The sequence below is a fragment of the Eptesicus fuscus genome, chromosome 20 (assembly GCF_027574615.1).
Source record: "Eptesicus fuscus isolate TK198812 chromosome 20, DD_ASM_mEF_20220401, whole genome shotgun sequence".
NCBI lineage: Eukaryota > Metazoa > Chordata > Mammalia > Chiroptera > Vespertilionidae > Eptesicus > Eptesicus fuscus.
This window is the reverse complement of record NC_072492.1, coordinates 48,693,677-48,714,790: the sequence shown is the minus strand read 5'-3', so window position 1 is coordinate 48,714,790 and position 21,114 is coordinate 48,693,677. Positions and strand designations below refer to the sequence as shown.

General features: G+C 58.5%; 1 protein-coding gene and 1 long non-coding RNA gene across 2 annotated transcripts; one reads left to right on the top strand and one right to left on the bottom strand.

Moving 5' to 3' along the window:
* Nucleotides 1-45: 45 nt before the first annotated feature.
* LOC129147479 (uncharacterized) lies at nucleotides 46-2,481 on the bottom strand. The gene is made up of 2 exons (XR_008554840.1): nucleotides 2,022-2,481; nucleotides 46-230 (listed from the first exon to the last, which is right to left on the bottom strand). It is a non-coding gene; the product is annotated as an uncharacterized LOC129147479 (long non-coding RNA).
* Nucleotides 2,482-2,980: 499 nt separating this feature from the next.
* Nucleotides 2,981-20,673, top strand: FBF1 (Fas binding factor 1). Its single transcript, XM_054709586.1, has 30 exons — nucleotides 2,981-3,177; nucleotides 3,785-3,870; nucleotides 4,431-4,458; nucleotides 5,193-5,234; nucleotides 6,579-6,672; nucleotides 7,505-7,565; nucleotides 8,063-8,113; nucleotides 8,672-8,810; nucleotides 9,256-9,333; nucleotides 9,860-9,979; nucleotides 10,311-10,449; nucleotides 10,559-10,692; nucleotides 11,197-11,296; nucleotides 12,070-12,549; nucleotides 12,645-12,773; nucleotides 12,985-13,073; nucleotides 13,295-13,353; nucleotides 14,313-14,468; nucleotides 14,602-14,702; nucleotides 14,827-15,033; nucleotides 15,658-15,765; nucleotides 15,844-15,983; nucleotides 16,062-16,180; nucleotides 17,053-17,175; nucleotides 17,262-17,447; nucleotides 17,865-18,041; nucleotides 18,131-18,268; nucleotides 18,376-18,493; nucleotides 19,195-19,313; nucleotides 19,916-20,673. Exons 2-30 carry the CDS (start codon nucleotides 3,868-3,870, stop codon nucleotides 19,997-19,999), a joined length of 3,522 nt encoding a protein of 1,173 aa, XP_054565561.1. The 5' UTR covers nucleotides 2,981-3,177; nucleotides 3,785-3,867; the 3' UTR covers nucleotides 20,000-20,673.
* Nucleotides 20,674-21,114: the final 441 nt, after the last annotated feature.

Here is a 21,114-nt window from a genome sequence, read left to right as displayed (position 1 = left end):
GAGGCCAAGAGTGTACCACATAATTAAACAAGTTCAAGTTATAAAGAACTTTAAGGTAATGGGTTTATTAGGTTTAGGTAACACAGAACAAAAGAAGGAGTGAGGCCTGCTCAGCCGACAGCCGACCATCCGCTGGCATTGCTGCGTCTGGGGAGCCAGGAGCGCTCTGGTCCGTCCCGGAGAAGGGGTTTGTTGAGTGCTGAACAGGAAGCAGCAGGTCCAGGCTGTCCCTAAGGAGGCAGAGTTGGCCGTAGATACGTTTGTGCTGGGTTCTTGGGTGTAAATTAGATTTTCAGACATTACAAAGGTAAACTTCAACCTAGTCTCCTCCAAAATGATGATGACCGAGTAGAATTAACAAGATTTTCCTATTAGAGGATCCTGATCTAAGTTTTTGTAAAAGCACTCTGAGCAGGACTCCAAAGTTTGAGGTTCAGTAGGGAACTCGTGCTCTTTGTGACGGATGGAAGCTGATTCTTCCTCAGGTGCCTGGAGCGCTGTCTTCCCTGTTAGGTATGTGCTGAGGGGTATTTCAGTGTTGGAACGTTAGTGACCTCCGGACACTTGGCCCCAAACCCTTAGGGCCTGTCCTGTTCTTGTTTTCAGGACGGAACATTCCTGCACTATCAGCTGACTCCCGAACACTTCCATTGCCGCGTTAACTGTGTTGACATGCGCTCTGAGAACTCACTGCCCGGAGTTGCAGGTTCTCTCTCTCTGGAGGCATTTTGTAATTCCTGAAGTTAACATGTTAGATCTGAATCCTTGCCTTTCTTCAATGAAGGGCTTTGGCTGGAGAAAGAACTGTTCAAGTTCACGACCCCAGAGTTCTCTGGGGAATGCTGCTCAGTCCCTGCTCCCCTTTCTCAGTCCTTTCCATCCACCTTCTTAGGAAGGGAGAGAATAGATGCAGATCTTCCTAACGCTGCTCATCTTTTTACACACGTGGAAGCCATGCCTGGAGTTAGAGGCTGCCTTGAAGCAGCAGCTGCTCCTGCTGCTGGAGAAGGAGCAGAGCCAGGAAACGGATTATTCTACCTGAGAGCAGGAGTTGTTGATTCTCCTGATTCCCGTAAAGGTTTTGGTCATTTTCATGGAGTAACGCAGAGATCTCAACTAATTGAATGTTTACTACTCAATATTTTATTTGGAGGATTAGACCAAGTCATAGGTAAATGAATAAAATGATTTTTTTAATTTTAAAATGGTGGTGGTGGTTTCCCCCAGCCGCCGTGGCTCAGTGGTTGAGCATCGACCTATGAACCAGGAGGTCATAGTTCGATTCCTGGTCAGAGCACATACCCAGGTTTCGGGCTCGATCCCCAGTGTGGGGGCATGCAGGAGGCAGCCAATCAATGATTCTCTCATTGATGTTTCTATCTCTCCCGTCCTCTCTGAAGTCAATAAAAATGGTGGTGGTGGAGTTTTGCTTTTAGCTGTGCATACTTATTAAATTTTTCAGTAACTATTTCTGTGGTCTATGACAGTAAACAGAATTATAAGGAGTCTTCGGAGTGAGTTACCAGATGTTAGCTGTTGCAGGCCTGCACATTTCTAGATTCTAAGGGGGTTTTGTTTGTGTGATTTTGCCTTAAATTTAAGTGAACCATTCATTATCTCAGGAAATCATGGAAAACTGGAAGTGATTTTAAGAATTCTGAACCAGCCCTGGCCAGGTAGCTCAGTTGGTTAGAGCATTGTCCCAGTAGGCCAAAGTTTGTAAGCTCAATCCCCAGTTAGGACGCATATAAGAATCAACCAATGGATGCAACAAGTCAATGGTTCTCTCTCAAATAAAAAAAAAAAAAAGAATTCTGAACCAAAATAGGTTGTTTTGCCACAATACTCTTACTTTCATAGATTAGGTAACAAATACATAATATTCAGACTGCTGACTACTTTGTGAAAACCGTTTTATTTACAATTGCTGTGGATTCAAGGATGGGACCTGTATCCGTTGGAGTGTATCATTTCTTTGCTACTCTTTCTCCTTTTACTTGTGGTTTGAGTTTGGTTTTTACCTGACAAGTTGCCTTTAGCTTGCGTTGTTGCCCTTCCCTGGCTGGACACTCAGCGGGGCCGGGAGTCCAAGGTGCAGGAGTCCATAGCATGTCAGTCACCGTTAGACAGCGGTGACCCACCAACACTGTTCGGCCTGCGGGTAAGCCAAACCACTAACCCCTTTTTCCTTTGTTAAGTCGGAAGACCCCTAATAAAACCTGTAATTAACACAAAAAGTGTTGTGTGTCTTTATTGGTGATGGTATTGGGTTTCATTCTGGCGTTGCATCTTTGATTTTCTTAATTGAACAGTTAGGTCACAGCCACTTCCCTAAGCTTTGGAATGTGGGATAAATACATAATTATGGCTTCACGTGTCAATCTGCTAAACTTAACCCATTTCTCACGCCCTCCCGATCACGATTCAGCCCACAGAAGAGTGCTCTGTCTTAGGACCCAGACATGTTCGCCTTGGAGCCAGGGGCCCTCTTCCCAAAGTGGCGCTGGGACAGCTCCTAGCAACGGCCGGGTGGTGAACCGAGGCCGGGTTTCGACTAACGGCCGCGCCGGGGCACCCTGGGAAATGTAGTTCATCTTAGCGTCCCCTGTTTCCTTGGTCCCGGCAGGTGAGCGGGGCTCAGACTACAACTCCCAGGATGCTTCGTGCCTCCTCATTCGAAGGCCGGGCGACTGAGAGGGAGGTGTCGACTGGGTTCCGAAGCGGGAGGCCTGACCGAGCTGGGCCGGGACCCTGGGCTATGGCTCGGACAAGTCCCGGGGACTGCGCCTCCGAAGGGAAGGGCGCGTAACCCGGGGCATGTCAGGGGCTGGGAGGATCGTTGGCCGCGCTGGGGTCGAGATGGGCTGGGGGCGCGGAGGGGGCGCGGCGCGGCATCTCGGGACCGAGGGCCTGGCCCCGGGAGGACCCTTGCTCAGGGGCAGGCTCGGGATTTTAAAACGACTGGCGCGGCGCTGGCTGAGCAGATGCGACGACAAGATGGTGCTCGTGGCCCCGTGGCCTTTGTAGACCTCTTAGAAATCCCCGCGGTCTGGGAGGCGGGGACCCGACCCCCCGGGAGTGACCGGAAGGGCCCGGATGTGCTGCGAGACAAAGCGCGTGTGCACTTTTAGGTCGTGAAAATGGCCATTACAGAGGAAAAGAAACACAAGCATTCACGTTAGTGGCCCCTGTATGTAACCCCAGATAAACTTTGCATCCGAATAACAGGACAGGCCGACCGCGGAGAAACAGAGATGACCCCCTTCCCGGGCGGGCCGCAGGTCGGTTCCGGGGCGCGGGGAGGGGGCGGGGCGGCGCACGGAGGAAGAGAAAACAGTCCCCCAAGTGGGGTGAGACGGGCTTGTAGCTGGTGTGAAGGAAGAGATTCCCACGTGACCGTGTGTGCTGTCAGGGAGGAGCCAGCCCTCAGTCCGCTGTTGTGCTGATTGCTTCCTAGACAGCCCAGGTGTGGCCTGGGCAGGTGTACTGGCCACAGTGCCAGGCGCCCACCTCCTTCCTGAGCCGGGCACCTGCCGTCTCGGCATCCTCCTTCCGCTAAGGGATGCGGAAAACTGCACTTGACCCGAGTCAGCACCGGCTCATCAGGTGACGGAGAGCACTTGGCTTCTCACCCCAGTGCCTCCCCCTGTAAGGAACGTTTAGTTGATGGAAGTAGGTTTCGGCCTCTTGAATGGGCAAAGTGAGAGGAGCCTTGATAGGCCTTGGGCTCAAGCATGGTTCAGTGACACCATTTCTAAGCAACCGCTTTAATTTTCGTCCTTAGGAAGCAGGAGCCTGATGGGGGCAGAATTCAGATGAGCTGGATCGTGCTGTGGAGGAGCCGCTAGCAGCCCCCAAAGCCTTGAGATGGTAGGCAGCATGCAGGGTGAGATGTGTGGGATGTGAACCTGCCCCACCCCAAGGTCCTGACCGCACGGAGTACTGTGGGGCTGGGTGACGGGGACCCCGATGTGGTCCCTGGAGGAGAGTGACCGGAAGTCGCATTGATCTGGAACTGAGCTTCTTGTTAAGCTCCGAGCAGGCATTTCTTGGAGCCTCTGTATGCCCCGCGGGAAGCATTTTTAAGCCTGTGGCTGGCGTTGAGCTGGGCTATGGGATAGAGGAAAGCATTCCCAGTCACATCGCATCCTGGCTGGGAGGGTTTGCGAGTGGCATCTGGAATTCAGGGAGAAGGAGAGACTTCTGCCGGAGGGGGAGGGGGCACCCACAGTGGCATCCACGGCGTTAGGGGGGCTGTTTCCATGCTCGGAATGAGTGTGTTCTCAGAAACTCTAGGCAAGCATGAAGGGCTCATGTGCTCCTTTCCCCTGGTGACTTAGCCCAAGGCAAAGCCCTTCATTCTGTGTTCTCGGCTTCAACACACGTTCCTTGTTTGATTTCGTCCAAGTGGTTTGTTTCTCCCATTGTAGGCATCAAAGGCCAAGAAAGGATTGAAAGGTGAGTGGAGAGATGGAACATCGCCCGGAAGCCAGGAATAATCCCCCCACCTTGGGTCCACATGTAACTTACGTGTGTCTGTGTCTGAATGTCCCTGGTGGTTTCCCATAATTCCAGTGGCAGCTTTGGTCTTCAGGGGACTCCTGATGCTGCCTCAGTGGCCCTTTGCATAATTCAGAAATAAACGAGGGCTGGGACTTGGGGAAACATCCCTCTCCCTGGGGTCTGTATCCGGAAGTACTTGGTTGGGGTTAAGGGTGGTGAAGGCACTTGAGCTGGATGGGGTTCCCACGTGCCCCTCGGAGAAGTGGCCAAGGAGGGGTGCCCCCAGACCAGTGCTGTGGAAGGGGTCTCGGGTGGAAGGGGTCTAGCGGCTGTCGGGATGGAAGAAGCTTGTATGTGCCCGCAAACCTCGGACGCTTTTCCCAAGGACACGCTGGGCTTTGCTCAGAGTCTGGAAGCCTGGCTTGGTGGCCAGTGTGTCACGTACAACGTAGGTTCTGCTGAAAATCTTCACCGTCGCCCTTTGAGAAAGTTGCTCTCAGTTTCTACCCTGGGTCTCCCAATAAGGCGACGTGACTTGTTGCCAGAGACTTAGACGACGTCTCATGGCCAGTGAGAGAGCTAGGCCCGCGTGCAGCGTCTGAGAGCCCCGAGGCCCTGGGGCTCAAGACGTGCGGCTCTGAGGACCACTCCCTCCTCCTCAAGTCGCGCCGCCGCCCCCTCTGTTCCAGGCTCCATTGATGACGTCCTTGAGGACCTCCTGGGGGATGAGAGTAAGTGCCCCTTCCCAGAATCCCCTGATCTAGGCTTCTTCTTCTTTAATTGAGATACATTTCACATAAAATTTACTCTTTTAAAGTGTACGTGTCGATGGCTTCTAGTATATTCACAGAGTTGTCCAACCATCACCGCAGTCCAATTCCAGAACATTTTCATCACCCCGTATAGACACTCCAGGCCCATTAGCAGTCACACCTCATTCTCTCCTCCCCCCAGCCCTAGGCAACCACTGGCCTTTCTCTCTCTATGGATTTACCTCTTCCGGACATTTTATATAAAATGAATCTTGCATGTGTGGCTTTTGCCTCTGGCTTCTTCCATGTACCAGGATGTTTTTGAGGTCTCTTTCTCCGTTCCTCTCCACGGCTGGGCGATATTCTGTGGTGTAGATACGCCACATTTTGTTCAGTCAGCCATTAGTTGATGGATATTTGGGTGGTTTCCACACATTCCTAGGCTGTTAGGAATAATGCATGAACATTCACATACAGGTTTTTGTGTGGACATACGTGTTCAGTGCTCTGGGGGTATAAACCTAGGAGTAGAATTCCTGGGCTAGGTGCTGACTCTGCGTTTAGCTTTGGGAGGCACCTGAGGTACCGCCAACCTGTTTTGACAGCAGCTCACCATTTCCCATTTCCCCGGCGGTGTGGGAGGCTCCGCCTTCTCCACACCCTTGTCAATATTTGCTCTTGTCCGTCTGCTTGACTCTAGCCATCCTCGTGGGTGTAAAGTTGCATCTCATCGTGGTTTTGATGTGCATTTTCCTAATGGCTAATGATTTTGAGCATCTTTGTGTATTTATTGGCCATTTGCTATCCTCTTTGGAGAAGGTCATTTTTCACTTGGCGCATTGTAAGCGGTCCTTATTCTGGGCACTCGTTTCTTACCCGTATGTCCATGTTCGATGTTCCGAGGAGCAGGGCTTCAGGGTCACGCAGAGCTCCCGGGACAGCAGGGACAGCAAGGCTGAGGTCCCCGCCTGACCCACCCACCAAGCACAGCCCCTGGTGTTCCGGCCACAGCTCTGGGCCCCGGAAGTGCATTGTTCTTCCTGCATTTCCATGGGGGTGGGGGCGGGGGGCGGGGGCTTTTCATTTGTCACCAGTCGGCATTTAGACTTGATGTCCTGCTTGGAAACACACTGCCCCTTCCCGTTCAGGCTTTTCAAGGGATAACCTGGGAAGCTGCCTGTGGGGCCCATTTCCTTCCTCCAAACGGCCCTCCTCCATCGGGCGGTCTGGGAGACAGCTTGCTGGGGGACCTGCACCCCTTTTCATCTTCACTCCAGTTCTCTGTAGCCCAGTGACATCTTTTCTGTTTTCTTTTTTTTCCAGTGACACTCCCTGAGAAGCCTGTTAAACTGGCGCCACGTGCCAGAGATAAGACAGGTGTAGGCCAGGCGCTCCCTTCCGCGAGGACGAGGACAAAGTAAGCAGGCGACAGGGTGGGTGGCCTCGACCCGCCCGCCCAGAGGCTCAGCCTCCCCACCCCTGCTTGCCACTGACTGGGTGCCCGCCTTTCAATGCCAGCGGTTTCCTCTCCTCGCCTCAGCTCCTGGTCAGGGGAGCAGCCTCGGGGAGTGGAAAGAGAGTGGAACTGGAGGGCAGAGTCCTGGCTGTGGTCTCACCTACACCTGCTACCTACTGTGTGCCCCTGGGCAATTCCTGAGCCTCTCTGAGCCTCCGTTTCTTTCTCGGGCTCAGAGGATTGCCCCAGATCAGTGGTCGGCAAACTGCGGCTCGCGAGCCACAGGCGGCTCTTTGGCCCCTTGAGTGTGGCTCTTCCACAAAATACCACGGCCTGGGCGAGTCTATTTTGAAGAAGTGGCGTTAGAAGAAGTTTAAGTTTAAAAAATTTGTCTCTCAAAAGAAATTTCAATCGTTGTACTGTTGATATTTGGCTCTGTTGGCTAATGAGTTTGCTGACCACTGGCCCAGATTGGTGATTTTCAGTGGTTTGTTCTGAGGTTCTGACAGCTGAGCGGTAGGAGGGAGCTTTGTGAGTCTCCCCCGCCCCCCCCCGCCCCTTCATTGTAGCTAAAGCAGATGTTTTTCTCTCTTGCCTGTTGGGTTTTAAGACTTTGGTTTTGAAGAGGCTCTACTTTTTTAAAAGTTAAAAGTCAGGGCACTGGGGAGCCTGCGAGGTTCCTCTCAGCAGCTCTGTCCTCCGGGAAGAGGCTCGGGGCCCACTGGCCTCTCCAGGCCGGTCTCCTCTCGCAGCCACTGGCGCTGCGGAGCGGGTGCTCATTCCCCCTTTGCAGGTCCCTCCTGGAACACGAGGCCTTCGGCACCATGGCAGACCCGGCGGGAGATGAGGCCGAGGTGAGCCTGGTCCGGCCCTCCTCCCACCCCCTCTACGGAACCCCGAAACAGTGAGATGGGTGTCATGGCCAAGGGCTGCTCACAGAACGGCTTAGAAGGCCCTGCAAAGCCAGTTCTTAAAGCAAACCAATACCCACGGGCTGCCAAATGCCCAGAGCAACATCCCCTTCCTTCCCCACCGAGACTGGACGGCCTGGAAGGCAGAGCTCCTGCAGCTGCCGGGCCCGTGTCGCCTGGAGCTGGGTGTCCACAGGAGGCCCCACGCGCAGTCACTGGCGGGAAGCGCAGCTCTGAGGCCCGGAAGCGGGCTTTCCAGTCGGGAGGAAGCGCTCTCTGGGCCGGTTCCACTTCAGACAACACCCAAGGCCACGGGCGGGCAGGCTCCGAGTGAGGCCCATGGGCGAACTCTGCTCCTGCCCGACAAGCGGGGCCGCAGGGGCCGAGGGCCCGGCTCCCAGGCCCTTCACTAACACCCGTCCTTCCCCTCGTGGCCTCAGGTTTCCGACATCTCAGATGCAGACCCGCAGGCTCTGCTCCAGGCCATGAAGGTAGGACGCGGCCTGTGCCTTCTGCGTTCTGGTAGCCGGGGCTGGGCTGGGCTGGGCTGGGCTGGGCTGGGCTGGGCTGGGCTGCTGATATTCCTGCCCCGCTTTCATTCTCCCTCTCACGATGGCGTTTGAGGCCTTCCCAGGGCAAGAATAGAGCTCATCATGAGCTGCTGCCCTCTGCCCCTCTGGAGATGAATCCAGTTTCCTGGTTCAGAGATTCTCCCACGCAGACACATCAAGCCCAGGCTGCTGTGACTTGGCCAGGTCCCCCCACCCCCCAAGGCTCACCTGGCTGCATCCCTCCACCCCACCACCTGGTGGGGAAGATGGGAGACAGTCTCCTCTGGAGCTGGTTCTCAGCCTTTCTCCACCCCCCCTCCCACTCCCCTGCCGAGTCCCCTTCAGTCCAGCTGTCCTCTGATAGGTCAGAACCCAAGCTGACCTTGACCCTGGAATTTAAGGCATCAGTTCTAAAGACTTGAACCTCTCAGTGCTGGGGCATGGCGGCACTTAGCACAGCTGAGCACCGTGGGGTCCCTCCCTCCCCCGCTTCTCCAGGATCTGGACGAGATGGATGCTGATCTCCTGGGTCTGAAGTCTCCTCTAGCCCCTAGCAAAGGTGCGGCCAAGGGTCCTGGGAAAGAAGAGTTGCCTAGCAACCCCCAACCTGCTGCTCCGTTAACAGCCCGGGAGGAAGGTGAGCAGGACACAGCGGCTCAGGCGGAGGGAGGCTTTGGGGGTGGAAGATGCTTAGACGGGAGCTTTCCAGCCCCGTGGGGTTCTCTGCCTCGGATGGCGGATGGCGAGGCCAGAGCTGACTGTGTGTGTGTTCGCGGTGGGAGGGGGACAAGGGAGCTTCCTCCCAGGGCTGTCCCCGTCCCTCCGAGCCCAGCGGCAGCTCCTGCAGAAGCCACCCGAGGTAACGCGGAGTTGTGTGGAGCCCGGGCGGCTCCCAGGCCCGTGTCCCTGGAGCGCCTGGTGACGGGCTGAGAGCTCCCAGGCCACGTTTCCGGCCAGAAGCCTGTGAGAACAGGGAGAGCAGACACAGCCCATGGCTGAGTCACGGCCACCCCTGAGCTCCACCTGGGAGAATGCACGCCACCCCGCCAGGCCCCGGCCATGACCTTGTCTTCTTTCCGCAGGGGATGCCATTCCCACCAAGAAGCCCTCCCCCTCTCCCAGCAGCTTTGGGCATCAATACAAGAAGTTTTCTTTCGAAGGTACCGCAGGCCTTCCGGCCACGCTTCTGGGCGCTCCAGCTTGGGAGGGAGAAGCCATGGCGACCCAACCTTGCCCGCAGCCCAGTCGCTGTGTGTGTCAGACATGGAGCAGGGGCGGGTGCCGCTGATTTAATCCTCATGAGTCCAGCGCGGACTAATGTGGATTCACCCGGACATTTGGGGAACTTATTTGCAAGAAATTTAGAGCCAGGCCTCACGCTGGAGCTTTTGTCAAGTGCAGAAGCCCTTTCCCTTCGTGGGTACACAGATGTTTGACTTCTCTTCGATGCCGGGGGATGTTTCCAGAAGGCTATGCCGGCTCAGGGTCTGGGTCCCGGCCAGCCCGGCACAGTCACGCTGGACCACAGGTCCAGGGCCGCTGTCCCGTCCCCTCCTTGCGAGGAGCCCGGTCTGTGTCCAGATGCCGAGGGGCAGCGAGGGGGAGGAAGGACGCCGTGGCCCCAGCGCAGCGCAGGGCTCGTCTTCCTGGCGCGGCGTCGGTCCGACCTGAGCTTCCCTCCCCCAGACGTGGAAGACCCGTTGGCAGGACTCCTCTCTGACGATGAGGAAGAGACCACCAAGAAGCTGCCTGGGACGGAGAGCAAAGCGGTTTCTGAGAAGAGCCCAGCCCCCGCCAGAGACCAAGGTGGGGGGGGCTTGTTTCTTGTCCTGGGAAGAGGCAGGGGGCAGTTGCTCGCCAAACTTTCCGGTGCAAAGCAGAGACCTGCCAGGCGGGGACCGCAGGCCTGACATCCAGGATCCAGAGATCTTTCATCTCTAAGAAGCGGGGAGGCGGAGGGGGTGAGCCTGGGAGTGGGGCGGGTTGCGGGGGTCAGGTCTTGTGGCAGATCAGGCCCCCCCGATGCCTGCTGCCCCAGCCACAGGTCAGGGTTGCAGGGAAACGCTTCCCTCCCCCCCCATCCAAGCACCACCGCTGAGGGCCGGGTGCCTGGCACTGCCCTGCGCCTGTCTCTTAGGTCCCTCCGTTCCGCTCACTCCTGGGGACACCCCGGTCCGGAAGAGAGAAGAATCGCTCTTTGACGATGAGGACGACCTCATGGCCGCCCTGGGGTTTGGAGACAGCCCCAGAGCAGAGAGGAGGCCGCCAGGAGACCAGTAAGGACCCTCAGAGGGCAGCGTCCCTGGCCGAAGCTGGAGGGTGGGCACAGCGTGCCCCCAGGAGCCCCTCGTGTTCACCCGTACCAGCCCTGTGTCCGTCCTGCAGGGAAGGGCCCCGCCCTGCTCGCTCCAAGCTGGATGAGCTGCTGGGTCGAGGCGCTGCCACCACACACCTGGCTCATCGGGGCACCGGGGAGCCCCTGGAGCTCAAGCTGGACAGGAGGTGCCAGAGGCCACAGGGTGAGGAATCTGGGGGGACAGGGAGGTGGGGGGGGGGGCCCTAGAGCAGGTTTGGCACAACCCATAAAAAGAACTAAGCTTTACATCGGGACCCACACGCTATGCCCGTTCATAAAGGAGACAGTGTCATGAAATAATTACCGCGTTCCACCCTGCTACTTTTCTTTGTCCGGCATTTGATTTGTAAATACAGTGTCACAACTCATTGCATTCTCTGCCTGCTAATAGGCAGCAGCTCAGTGTGCAAACCACGCAGTGCTGCTCACAGCGTCACCCAGGGCTGACGCGTTCTCGTTACACGCACTCGTGGCCTCACCTGCAGGCTGTCGGGCAGGCCCCGCTGGTGCGTTTCAGCAGCTCCCCGCGGGCTCCCAGTGCGGGACGGGTGACACCCAGCCCCTCGCCCGCCTCCTGCAGAGCAGCCTCACCCGCACAGCCTTACTCGCCACGCTGCCAGGACAGTGTCACTCCCCTGCCCTAGATCACAGGCTCCTTCGTTCACAGACAAAGAAGACCCCTGGGCCGACGAGGACTTCACCTTTGGGGCCTATCAGCCCACCGTGGGCTCCTCCGAGGGCTGGCAGTCCCGCCGGCAGCCCGTCAGGTAGGCGGCCTCGCCCCTCCCACGACAGTCTTGCTGGGAGGCCTCGCTGCGCTTCGCCAGGGCTGGAGCTCTGCGGGTGTGAGGGCAGAGGGAGGTCGCCCGTCCCACCTGCACAGGCCACGTGGTAGAGGCGCCCCAGCAGGAGCCAGGGCCCAGTTCCGCTCCCAGCCTCCGCAGAAGGAAGAGAATTGTCTGGATTAGGGGTTTTTCCTCCCAGCCTGTATTTTAAAGTTTGTGTTTTGAAATAACTTCAAGCTGACAGGAAGGTTGTGGGAACCAGACAAAGAACTCCCTCCTGCCCTTCGCCCGGACTTCGCGGTTGCTGACATTATGCCGTGTTGGGCGTGGTGCCCTTCCTTCTCCCTAAATAACCCTCTGTACACGGCAACACGCTTCCGTCCCTGCTGCCCGGCCAGGGACACAGGCAGTGGCCGAGTGCAGGCGCCGGGAACCAGTGACTGTTGCCGGAAACCACTTGCCCGGCCGCTTCCCTCTCGACGTGTGTGCCTTGGCTGGCATTTGGGCCTGGTCACTGCACGTGGACTTGTCCCGGTTCCGGCGATGGGTTTTAAGGTGACTGTGCCACCGCGCTGCCACCTGAACCGGTGTGAGCACCGGGCTCACAGGGCCTCAGGTGGTGCCGAGCCCCTGGGCACCCCAGACTCCTTGGCGTGGGCCTGGCAGTCACCCCGCCCACAGCAGAGGGAAGACCGATGGGGGTTCTTAGGACAGGCCGCTTGCCCTGCCCTCGACCCCTCCTCTCTGTCTTGTAGGTTCTTCGCAGAAGATGGCATAGACCGCAAGGGAGAACCAGGCTCCAAGCAGGCCGCCCCAGCAACAGCCAGCCCCCCGCCCCCCAGGAAGGGCGGCGCTGACTGGTTGGGCCTCAAGGACGAAGATGAGGACCTGCTCCCTCCCTCTCCCACCAGAGAGCCTCGCAGGAGAGGCTCCGCACTCCCCACACCCTCCGGGCCCCATCCCGAGAGACAGCCTTCGGCTCCAGGCCCGCGCTCTGCCCCAGCTGGGCTGCCCCCCGCCTCCTCCGGGGCACAGCCACCGCCCGAGGGTGCAGATCCCCCTGCCAAAGCCAGCCAGCCCGCCCAGCCGGGAGCGTCTGCGGAGAGAGAGGAGGAGGACTGGCTGAGCCATGCCTTGTCCCGGAAGAAGGCCCGAGACCTGGCCAGAGAAGAGCGTGCTGCGGCCTCCAAGGGCCAGATCTCGGTGGGGGCAGCGGGCCGACCCCCTTCCAGCAGGTGCGGGCTCGGGCTGCTGTCGCAGTGGAGGGAGGGCTGGGCCGGGTGCAGGACACCACCTCTTCCCTGTGCTTCCTTCCCTCTGCGCGGCACAGGGGCTCGGACCCGGGAGGAGGATTCCTCGGCCAGCCTGTTGCGAGCCCCCCAGGGCTCGAGCCAGCAGCTGCTGGAGGGACCGCAGGACCAGCAGCACAAAAACCGCCTGCCCAGCCTGCCGCCTCGGGGTACGTCTGCAGCCAGGGCTGGGGCTGGGGGTGATGAGAGGGCTGGGGGCCCAACCCGGCCTCCTCCTGACTGAGACAGCCCCGGATGAAGGCGCTTCCTGCAGCCAGCCATCTCTGCTCACGGAGGCCTCACTGTGAAACTGCAGCCACAGCCTCTCCCGCTGAGGACGTGACCTGTTTTCCTTTCCTGCCACCCTCCCTGTGTCCGCAGGGACCCCGGGACTTGGAACCTGGCCACCTTGGCCCTCGATGCAGGCGACTCAAAGAAGGACACAGTCCCTGGAGGCCTCTCCGGCACTGGTTTGTTTTCTGCTTTGGGGGTGAAATCTGGGTGAGAAAGAGGCACTTTGAGCTTCCTTCGGGGCTCCCAGAAGACAGTGATGCTGGAACACACACACAACACACACACACACACACGCACACGCACACGCACACGCACGTGCGTGCGCTACAGAGACAGAGACAGACCTTGGGCCTCCGTGGGCCTCCGTCCTGCTCAGTTCTCTGCTGTTTGTTTTCAGAGACTGCAATGCGTTTCCCGGGCTCCCAGGACCCCACAGGGCTTGCTGGGCCTGTCCAGGTAGGAGGCAGACAAATAGGCACAGGTCTCAGCCTCATGATGCAGCTCCCCGCACAGAGGTGGCGGCAGCGGTTCGACCTGGTGGCCTGCAGGATGTCAGAGAGCGCACCCGGCTCTCCCACCAGCATTCCCTGCACTGAGCCTTGTCGGGCAGAGCTGTTGGCAACTTGCCAGCACCAATGGGGAAGTAGAGGTGGTACTCAGGTGGGGTGGCCAGGATGCTCCCGTCCGAAAGCAGGGTGGCAGTGCCTGGCTCCATCTAGAAAGCCGCCACCCTCCCTCCATGCCTCCACCTGCTTCCCAGGGGTGGCGTCACCTCTGACCCTGGGCCTGAGGAGGCCTCGCCCCACAGGAGCATGTCCCTGGTAACCCAGGGCCCTTTTGGAGATGGGTTGGTGGGCAGGAAACAGGAGCTGTGCCGTTTGGACTGCGGCTGACAGCAGAGAAGCATCGTACGCTTTCGTCGTCATTAAGACTGCTGGGTGTGGCGTTGGCCTGGTACAGTGGTCGGCAAACGCATTAGTCACCAGAGCCAAATATCAACAGTACGATAGAAATTTCTTTTGAGAGCCAAATCTTTTAAACTTAAACTATATAGGTAGGTACATTGTTATTAACTTAATTAGGGTTCTCCTAAGCTGGCCTTTGCTAAAAACTCAAGGGGCCAAAGAGCCACATGTGGCTCGAGAGCCGCAGTTTGCCGACCACTGGGCTAGGAGTCTGACCACTGTGGGAGGGTGTTGTCCTGGGAAGGAGGGACTCATTCTCCTAACCAGACCTGAGTGACCACGTGACGCCCCGGGGCCCCTTCCTCGGCTTCTTGGTGTCATGTCCTTGACCCCATCTGCAGCCCCTGGTCAGGTGCAGGGCCTGGGAGGCCCAGTGAGCAGAGGGCCTGAGGTAGCTGAGCTCTGCTGGGTCCCTGCCCCTGCCGAACCTGGAGCATGTCTCCTTCGCAGTCCCTGCTGCCGCCGTCCCTGGCGCAGAGCCTGCTGCCGGGCACAGGATACCAGCAGCAGCTCCTGGCCGCGCAGGTGCAGCTTCAGAGTGGCACCGCCCAGCTCCAGGCTGAGCTTCTGCAGAGCCAGGCCCGGCTGGCAGAGCTGGAGGCCCAGGTGAGGGTCTGGGCCCGGGGGAGGGGGGAGGCAGGGCTGCGGTGGGAAGGCGTCACTGTGCGGGCTGGAAGGCTTCTCCAGGGACCTACGGGACCCGCCTCCCACCCCCACGCCGTCTCTCTTGCTGCCTCAGGTGCGGAAGCTGGAGCTGGAGCGGGCCCAGCACACGCTGCTGCTGGAGACGTTGCAACAGCGACACCAGGTCGACCTGGAGCTCATCGAGAGTGCTCACAGGTACCCCCTGCCCCAGCCTTCGGGGCTCCCCAAGGCTCCTGGCCTGCCCCAGCCATGTGCTCGGGGAGGCCCTCCCGGTGGCTGCCCTCACCTTTGAGCCCACAGCTGGGTGTTCTGTTGGCAGAAGCCGCATCATGGTGCTAGAAACTTCCTACCAGCAACGGGAAGAGCGGCTGCGGAGAGAGAACGAGGAGCTGTCCGCCCAGTACCTGTTGCACTGCCAGGAGGCCGAGCAGGCCCGGGCCGAGCTCACCGCCCAGCACCAGCGGCGCTTGGCGGCCGCCGAGCAGGAGAAGGACCAGGAGGTGGAGCGGCTGCGGCAGCTGCAGCGGTGAGGCCAGGCCCCGGGCCAGGCGGGCAGGGAGCAGGCTTCTAGGGTGGCCGGGGCAACCTGACTGCCACGATACCCCCACGCCGTGCCTTTGAACCAAGGTGAGGACCCAGGCCAGCACACTGACCCATCCCACCCATGAGAGGGGGCATCGCCCCTACAGAGGTGGGAGTGGGTACCCACAGGGCTGGTTGGGCCGGGCCTGGCGGCAGCAAGCAGACAGGCTAACTCAGCCCAGGTCAACCCACTCGCCTGCTGGACCTCTCAGGTCTAGTTTCTAGACGGACCCTGGTGTGGTTTGCACTGTGTGCCTGGCATGGCGATCTGGTTGCCTTTCTGGGTGAGAGCAAAACTAAGAACAGGCCCATAGGGAGCTGGCTGATGAGGCAGAGGGCCCCTCACACTCGTCAGAGTCCAGGCACGCCTGTCTTTTCCTCCGCGTGAACGACAGAAGGAACATCCCCTTAGAGGGTGGATGTGGCATTAAGGCACCAAGTTGGTTAAGGCTGACAGCCAAGGAAACTGAGGCAGTGCCCGGAGAAGAAAGGGAGGCCTGGAGCACTGCGCCGGAGGCACGCTCCTCCCTGGAAGCGGCCCACAGCCCGCCCTCCCGCGGCGCTGCAGGGCTTCCATCCTGGAGATGCGCAAGGACCATGAGGACCAGCTGCAGCGGCTGAAGCTGCTGAAGGACCGAGAGATCGATGCTGTCACCAGTGCCACCTCCCACACGCGGTATGTGTGAGGTCCAGGCCCTGCCCACCCAGGGGCGGTGCTGGGGTCCCCAGGCCAGGGTGACCGGATCCTCCCCAGGTCCCTGAATGGCGTCATCGAGCAGATGGAGAAGTTCTCCAGCAGCCTGGACGCGCTGTCCTCCCGGGTGGAGGCCTCGCACCTCACCACCGCCCAGGAGCGGGAGCTGGGCATCCGGCAGCAGGACAGGCAGCTCCGAGGTACCGCACGGCCTGCCTCCCCCCTCCCAGCTCAGGGGGCAGGTGGGCGGACACTGAGTGTCCTGTGGGCTGCCCCAGCGCTGCAGGAGAGGCTGGGCCTGCAGCAGCGGGACATGGAGGAGGAGCGGAGCCGGCTCCAGGAGGTCATCGGGAAGATGGAGGCCCACCTGAGCGAGCAGAGCCGGCTGCTGGAGCAGGTGAGCCGTCCTCCACCCCGCGGGGCCCGTCTCCCAGAGCACCAGGGAGCTCAGTGGTACCCTCAGCTCACCTCCTGGGCCTCGGGACTTCCCTCTGCAATGTCTCCTGCCCCTTCCTGCCCTGGCCCCCCATCCCCACCTCCGCAAGTGCCCTCGCCCACGGCCGCGAGCCCCTCTGCCCAGCCGCTGCATGTCCCACTTTCTTTCTAGTCACTTGAACCTGTCATGGCTGCTGGTGCCTGTGACATTGGGAAAGATGTTGAACTCCCTACATAGCTTACATATAAGAGGAAGCTGTAGTCTTTAGAAAAATACCTTTCCTTTCTTTTTCACTAGGTGATAGCATGATACATTGCACTGAAAGAGATTAAACTACATGAAACAATAAAGAAAAAAGTGAAAATTACCCCCTAGCCAGAGAGCCCTGGTGCTGTCACCGGTGCCTGGGGACTAGCAGTGTGTGGATAGAGAGGGTTCTGTGTCCCGGACCACGTTTCCTCAGGCCTCACTGGGTACCAGTCCGCTTCTGACCTCATGCTGTGTGTGCCCTGCGTTCCCTGGCACGCGCAGTGTCATGCCCACCCCGCTGCCTCGCCTGCGTGGCTGATGGGAGACAGGGAGGCGAGTGCTGTCATTGGCAATTCGGGGACCAGGACTGCTGCTGCCTCCGGAGCTCCCGGCAGAGGGCCCTGAACCTTAGCCCTGGAGCATCAGCCCAGCGGTCGGGCCGAGGCCTCCTCGTGTCCCTCGCTTGCGCCTCTCTGGAAAGGAAGTGATCGTGACGTAGTGTGGGAGGCGCGGGTAGCTTTGCGCAGCAGTGCGGCCTGACGGGGCGGTGGAGCGCCGCGGGCTCACTCTCGGCCCTGCCTCAGGAACGCTGGCGGGCGAGTGCTGAGCAGTCCAAGGCCGAGTCCACGCAGCGCGCCCTGGAGGAGCAGAGGAAGGTCACGGCCCAGCAGCTGGCCATGGAGCGGGAGGAGCTGGAGAGGGCCAAGGTGAGTCCAGCCACACCGTATCCGGCTGCCATCCCTGCCGTGATGCCCGAGGACACTCACCCCTGACCTTCGCACCTTCGTCCCAGAATGCCTTGCTGGAGGAGCAGAAGTCGGTCATGCACAAGTGTGGGGAGGAGCGGCGGCGCCTGGCGGCCGAGTGGGCCGAGTTCTTCGCACAGCAGAAGCTGAGTAAAGAGAGGGCCGAGCGAGAGGTGGAGCGGGCGCTGCAGGCGGACGCCCAGCGGGAGGGCACCCTCATCAGCCTGGCCAAGGTAGAGCCCAGAGCCGCCAGCCCTGCCCTGCCCTTCCGGTCCTCACGGTCTGCTCCTCCATCAGGTTGGGTCAGCTTAGCAAAGGGCACAGCAACAGTGATCATAATAGTAACAACTCCATTCTACTGTCCTCATGCTTGATGCACATTCCTCATTCAATCCTCATCGCATCCCCATGCCTTAGATATAAAAAACGGGTTCAGAGAAGCTGAGCCCAGGGGTGAGGGCAGCACTGAGGCATGGCCCTGGGCTTCCCTGACTGGTTCTGGGACCCCCTTACCCCACCCCCTTCTCCCAGAATCAGGATCAGATGGAGCCACAGCAATGAGGCGGGCGGGCCAGGGGCTCCTCGAACCCTGAGCAGAGCCCAGTTCAGCTCCCGAGAGGACACAGGAGTGAAGGCTTTGCCACCTCCAGGAGCAGGCAGAGCTGAAGATCCGGGCAAGTGAGCTCCGGGCCAAGGAGGACCAGCTGGCAGCCGAGAAGGAGGCTCTGGAGCGGGAACAGGAAGAACTGCGGCGGGAGAAGGAGAGGGTCCGCGCCACTGCCCTGCGCATCAGGCTCCGCTCCGAGGAGGTGGAGAAGATGAGCCAGGTTCCGGCAGCTCAGCTGGGCGCGTGGCCGGGGCGTGGGCAGTGCCCTGTCCTCAGGCCGCCTGGCTGACCCAGGTGGTGTCCCCGCAGGTGGCCTCGGAGAAGTACCAGGAGGGGGAGCAGGCATTGCGGGAGGCCCGGCAGGTGCAGTCAGAGCATCAGGCCCGGCTACAGCTGGTGCGGCAGCAGGTGGAGCGGCTGCAGCAGCAGGAGCAGCACATGCAGCAGGCAAGGCCCCCCCCCCCAAGCTCCTTATCCCCCCAGTCTGGCTCCACTGACCCCCCCCACTTTCAGACCCTCATGGCTGTGTCCTTCTCTCTGGGGACGGGGGACAGGAGCATCTGAGTCTGGCCCAGCAGAGGCTGCAGCTGGACCATGTCCGACAGGACCTGCCCTTCGGTCCCGTGGGGCCACTCGCCCAGGCCCAGGGCCTGGCAGCGTCCGGCCCGAGTGGTAAGTGGCTCCAGAAGGATGGACTTTGACCATCAGGTGGGCAGTGCCAGGAGCATCCTGCCCACGCCTCCCTCCACTCCAGTTAGGGGCTAGCTGGTTTTAAAGTTATCTCGTTAATACGTCTTTACACAAGTAATGCATGTTCATTACAGAAAAATACATTTGAAAATAGAGGGAAGAAAACTTTTAAAATAAAATGTCACTCTCAACCGCACACTCTAGAGACAAGCACTTTTAACATTTTGGTGCATGGTGTTCTAGACTGCGTGTGTGTTTTTAAAAACAAAATTGACATCATATCATATACTGTTTTGTACCTTGGTTTTTTTATTTGGAAATATACATACAGAACATGTTTTCATACCAGAAATTAAACATTTAACCGTAACTTTTAATCAGTATAAGTTTCCATTATGAGGCTGTTCCATACTTTTAATGGTTTTCTACTGGGTGGTTTTTGTCACTAAGATAAACAGCACGTCCGTGACAATCTGTACGTACAGCTCTGCGCTTTTGCCTGGTTATTTCCCTTGAATAAGTTCCTAGAATTAGACTTGCCAGGTAAAATCCCTGGAGCATTTTCAAAGCCTTGGAGAAGGTGGGTCTTGTGCACCCACCCGCAGTGGTAAGAAGGCCCCCGGGAAAGAGGCCGTGGCCGCCCTGTCCTCCCACCCATGCGTCGTCCCTGACCTCCTCCTCAGCCTTTTCAGCCATCATGGCTCCTGCTCCCGCCAATCCTCAGGGCATCCAGCCATCAGCCACCCTGGGCCCCTCGCTTCTCCATGCCAAGCTGGTGCTGCTGAAACACACAGCTGAGCAGGTAAGCATCCCATAGCAAAGGCGGACTCCACCCAGGCCCGCCACTCCCCCTGGGCCAGGGTCCTCGTGGTCACCTTGGTGACAGGCAACTCAGGGCAGTCAGAGAGGAGCACGTCCTGGCCCTGAGGAGGGCTGAGCCCACCCCGCGGAGGGGACCATCTAAGACTTGTCCTGTAGGCCAGGTTCTGTTCAAAGCCATTGCATATGTGTTGCCAGTTGACCCTCACAGTAAGCCTGTGGTAGCAGTGACAGCAGTTCCTGTGTTCAGGCTCTATCCTGAAGCGTTCCTCTGCCCCAGCCCTCCGGGCAGGTAATGCTCTTCTCTCAGTTTACAGACAGGCTTAGAGAGTGACGTCACGTGCTAGCAAGTGGCCTTGCCAGAACAGACCTGGTCTTTCACTCCAGTGCACCTGCTCCTCCCAGGCCCCTCTTCTGACTCACAGCTTCCCAGAGCCAGGGAATAAGTGGGGAGGGGCCTGGAGTGAGGGCTGGCTCCCTATTACCCAGGGATCCACCTCACGCAGTCCCTGAGTCTGTGTCCCTGTTCACAGAAGCGGTACAGGAGGGGCCAGAGGGGGGTGCTCACCCAGCTCTGCCTTTCAGGACAGAGACTTCTTGGAGAATGAAGAGTTCTTCCTGGAGACCCTGAAGCAAGCCTCCTATAATATGACATCCCACTCAGCCTGAAGGCCCTGCTGCCTCCTCAACAGAAGACCCTGGCACTCTGTCCTAGTGCCCCCTGGCGGCCAGCTCCAGGGAGGGGGTACCCAGAGAAGGCTCTGAGATGCCCAGGACCTGCTAACAGCTCTTTAAATAGACAGGGTACAAGGGCATTCCGACCACGCCAGCCGCAGCTGAGGCAGGCAGGTGCCCCCGGGCCTCGGGTTTGCTGAGTGTCTCTGCCCCCAGACACTGTCAGCTTCAGCTTTGGTTCTCGGGACCCTCCCCTCGTCGGTAGGCAGGTGGTTGAGGGGTCTTTTCACCTGGGCCTCTTCTGAGACGGCGTCTTCCCCAGGGATGCCCTGAGCAGCCAGCCTCCTGCCTCCCGCCTGAGGCCAGCAGAGACAGCACAGGGCCCCTCCCTAATGGGGACGTGGAGTCGGACCACGTGTTTTGAAGGGCCTCCATCCTGCTGGCCAGGGGTGGGGGTGCAGGGGCAGGAGAGGGGTGGGAATCGCAATTACTTGTAAATTACTTGGAAAGAACATGTCCTGGTGAGCACGAAGGCAGAGGGGCGTGCTGAGTGGCCCCGAGCAGGCAGTTCGTGTGTCTGTCGCAGAACAGCTTTCGGGGGGAACTTATTTGTTTACCAACAATCTACAGCCTTCATCTTGGACCCATTAAATTGCTATGTTTTTTAATCCAACTGCCTTTCATTTCTTGCCATGTTTGATTCAGAGATAGCCCTTCTCTCTCTGGTTCTACAGTTTCACTCTATGTACGTATCCACAAACAAAACAATATTGATTTGTGTGTTTAAAGATCTCTAGCCCTGGTCAGTGTGGCTCGGTTGGAGTGCAGTCGTTCCATACATTGGAAGGTAGTGGGTTCAGTTCTGGGTCAGGGCACGTGTGGGTTTGATACCTGGTGCATGCAAAAGGCAATCAATTAGTGTTTTGATGTTTCTCTCTCTCTCTCCCTTCCTCTCTCTAAAATCAATTTAAAAATACCTAAAATTTTTAAAATATCTGTATGGTATTATCCTATACTAGAGGCAAGAATTTCATGCAAGGGGCTCAGCCCTCGCAGCCCCAGCTTTGTCCAGAAGCTCCTTCAGCTATCTGGTCTAATTAGCATATTGC

Excerpts from the sequence above, each read along its gene's own strand:
- FBF1 (XM_054709586.1), top strand. Across the intron at positions 8,114-8,671 it reads CTCTGCTCCAGGCCATGAAG|GATCTGGACGAGATGGATGC; the intron begins GTAGGACGCGGC and ends CCGCTTCTCCAG. Across the intron at positions 15,766-15,843 it reads AGTGCCACCTCCCACACGCG|GTCCCTGAATGGCGTCATCG; the intron begins GTATGTGTGAGG and ends GATCCTCCCCAG.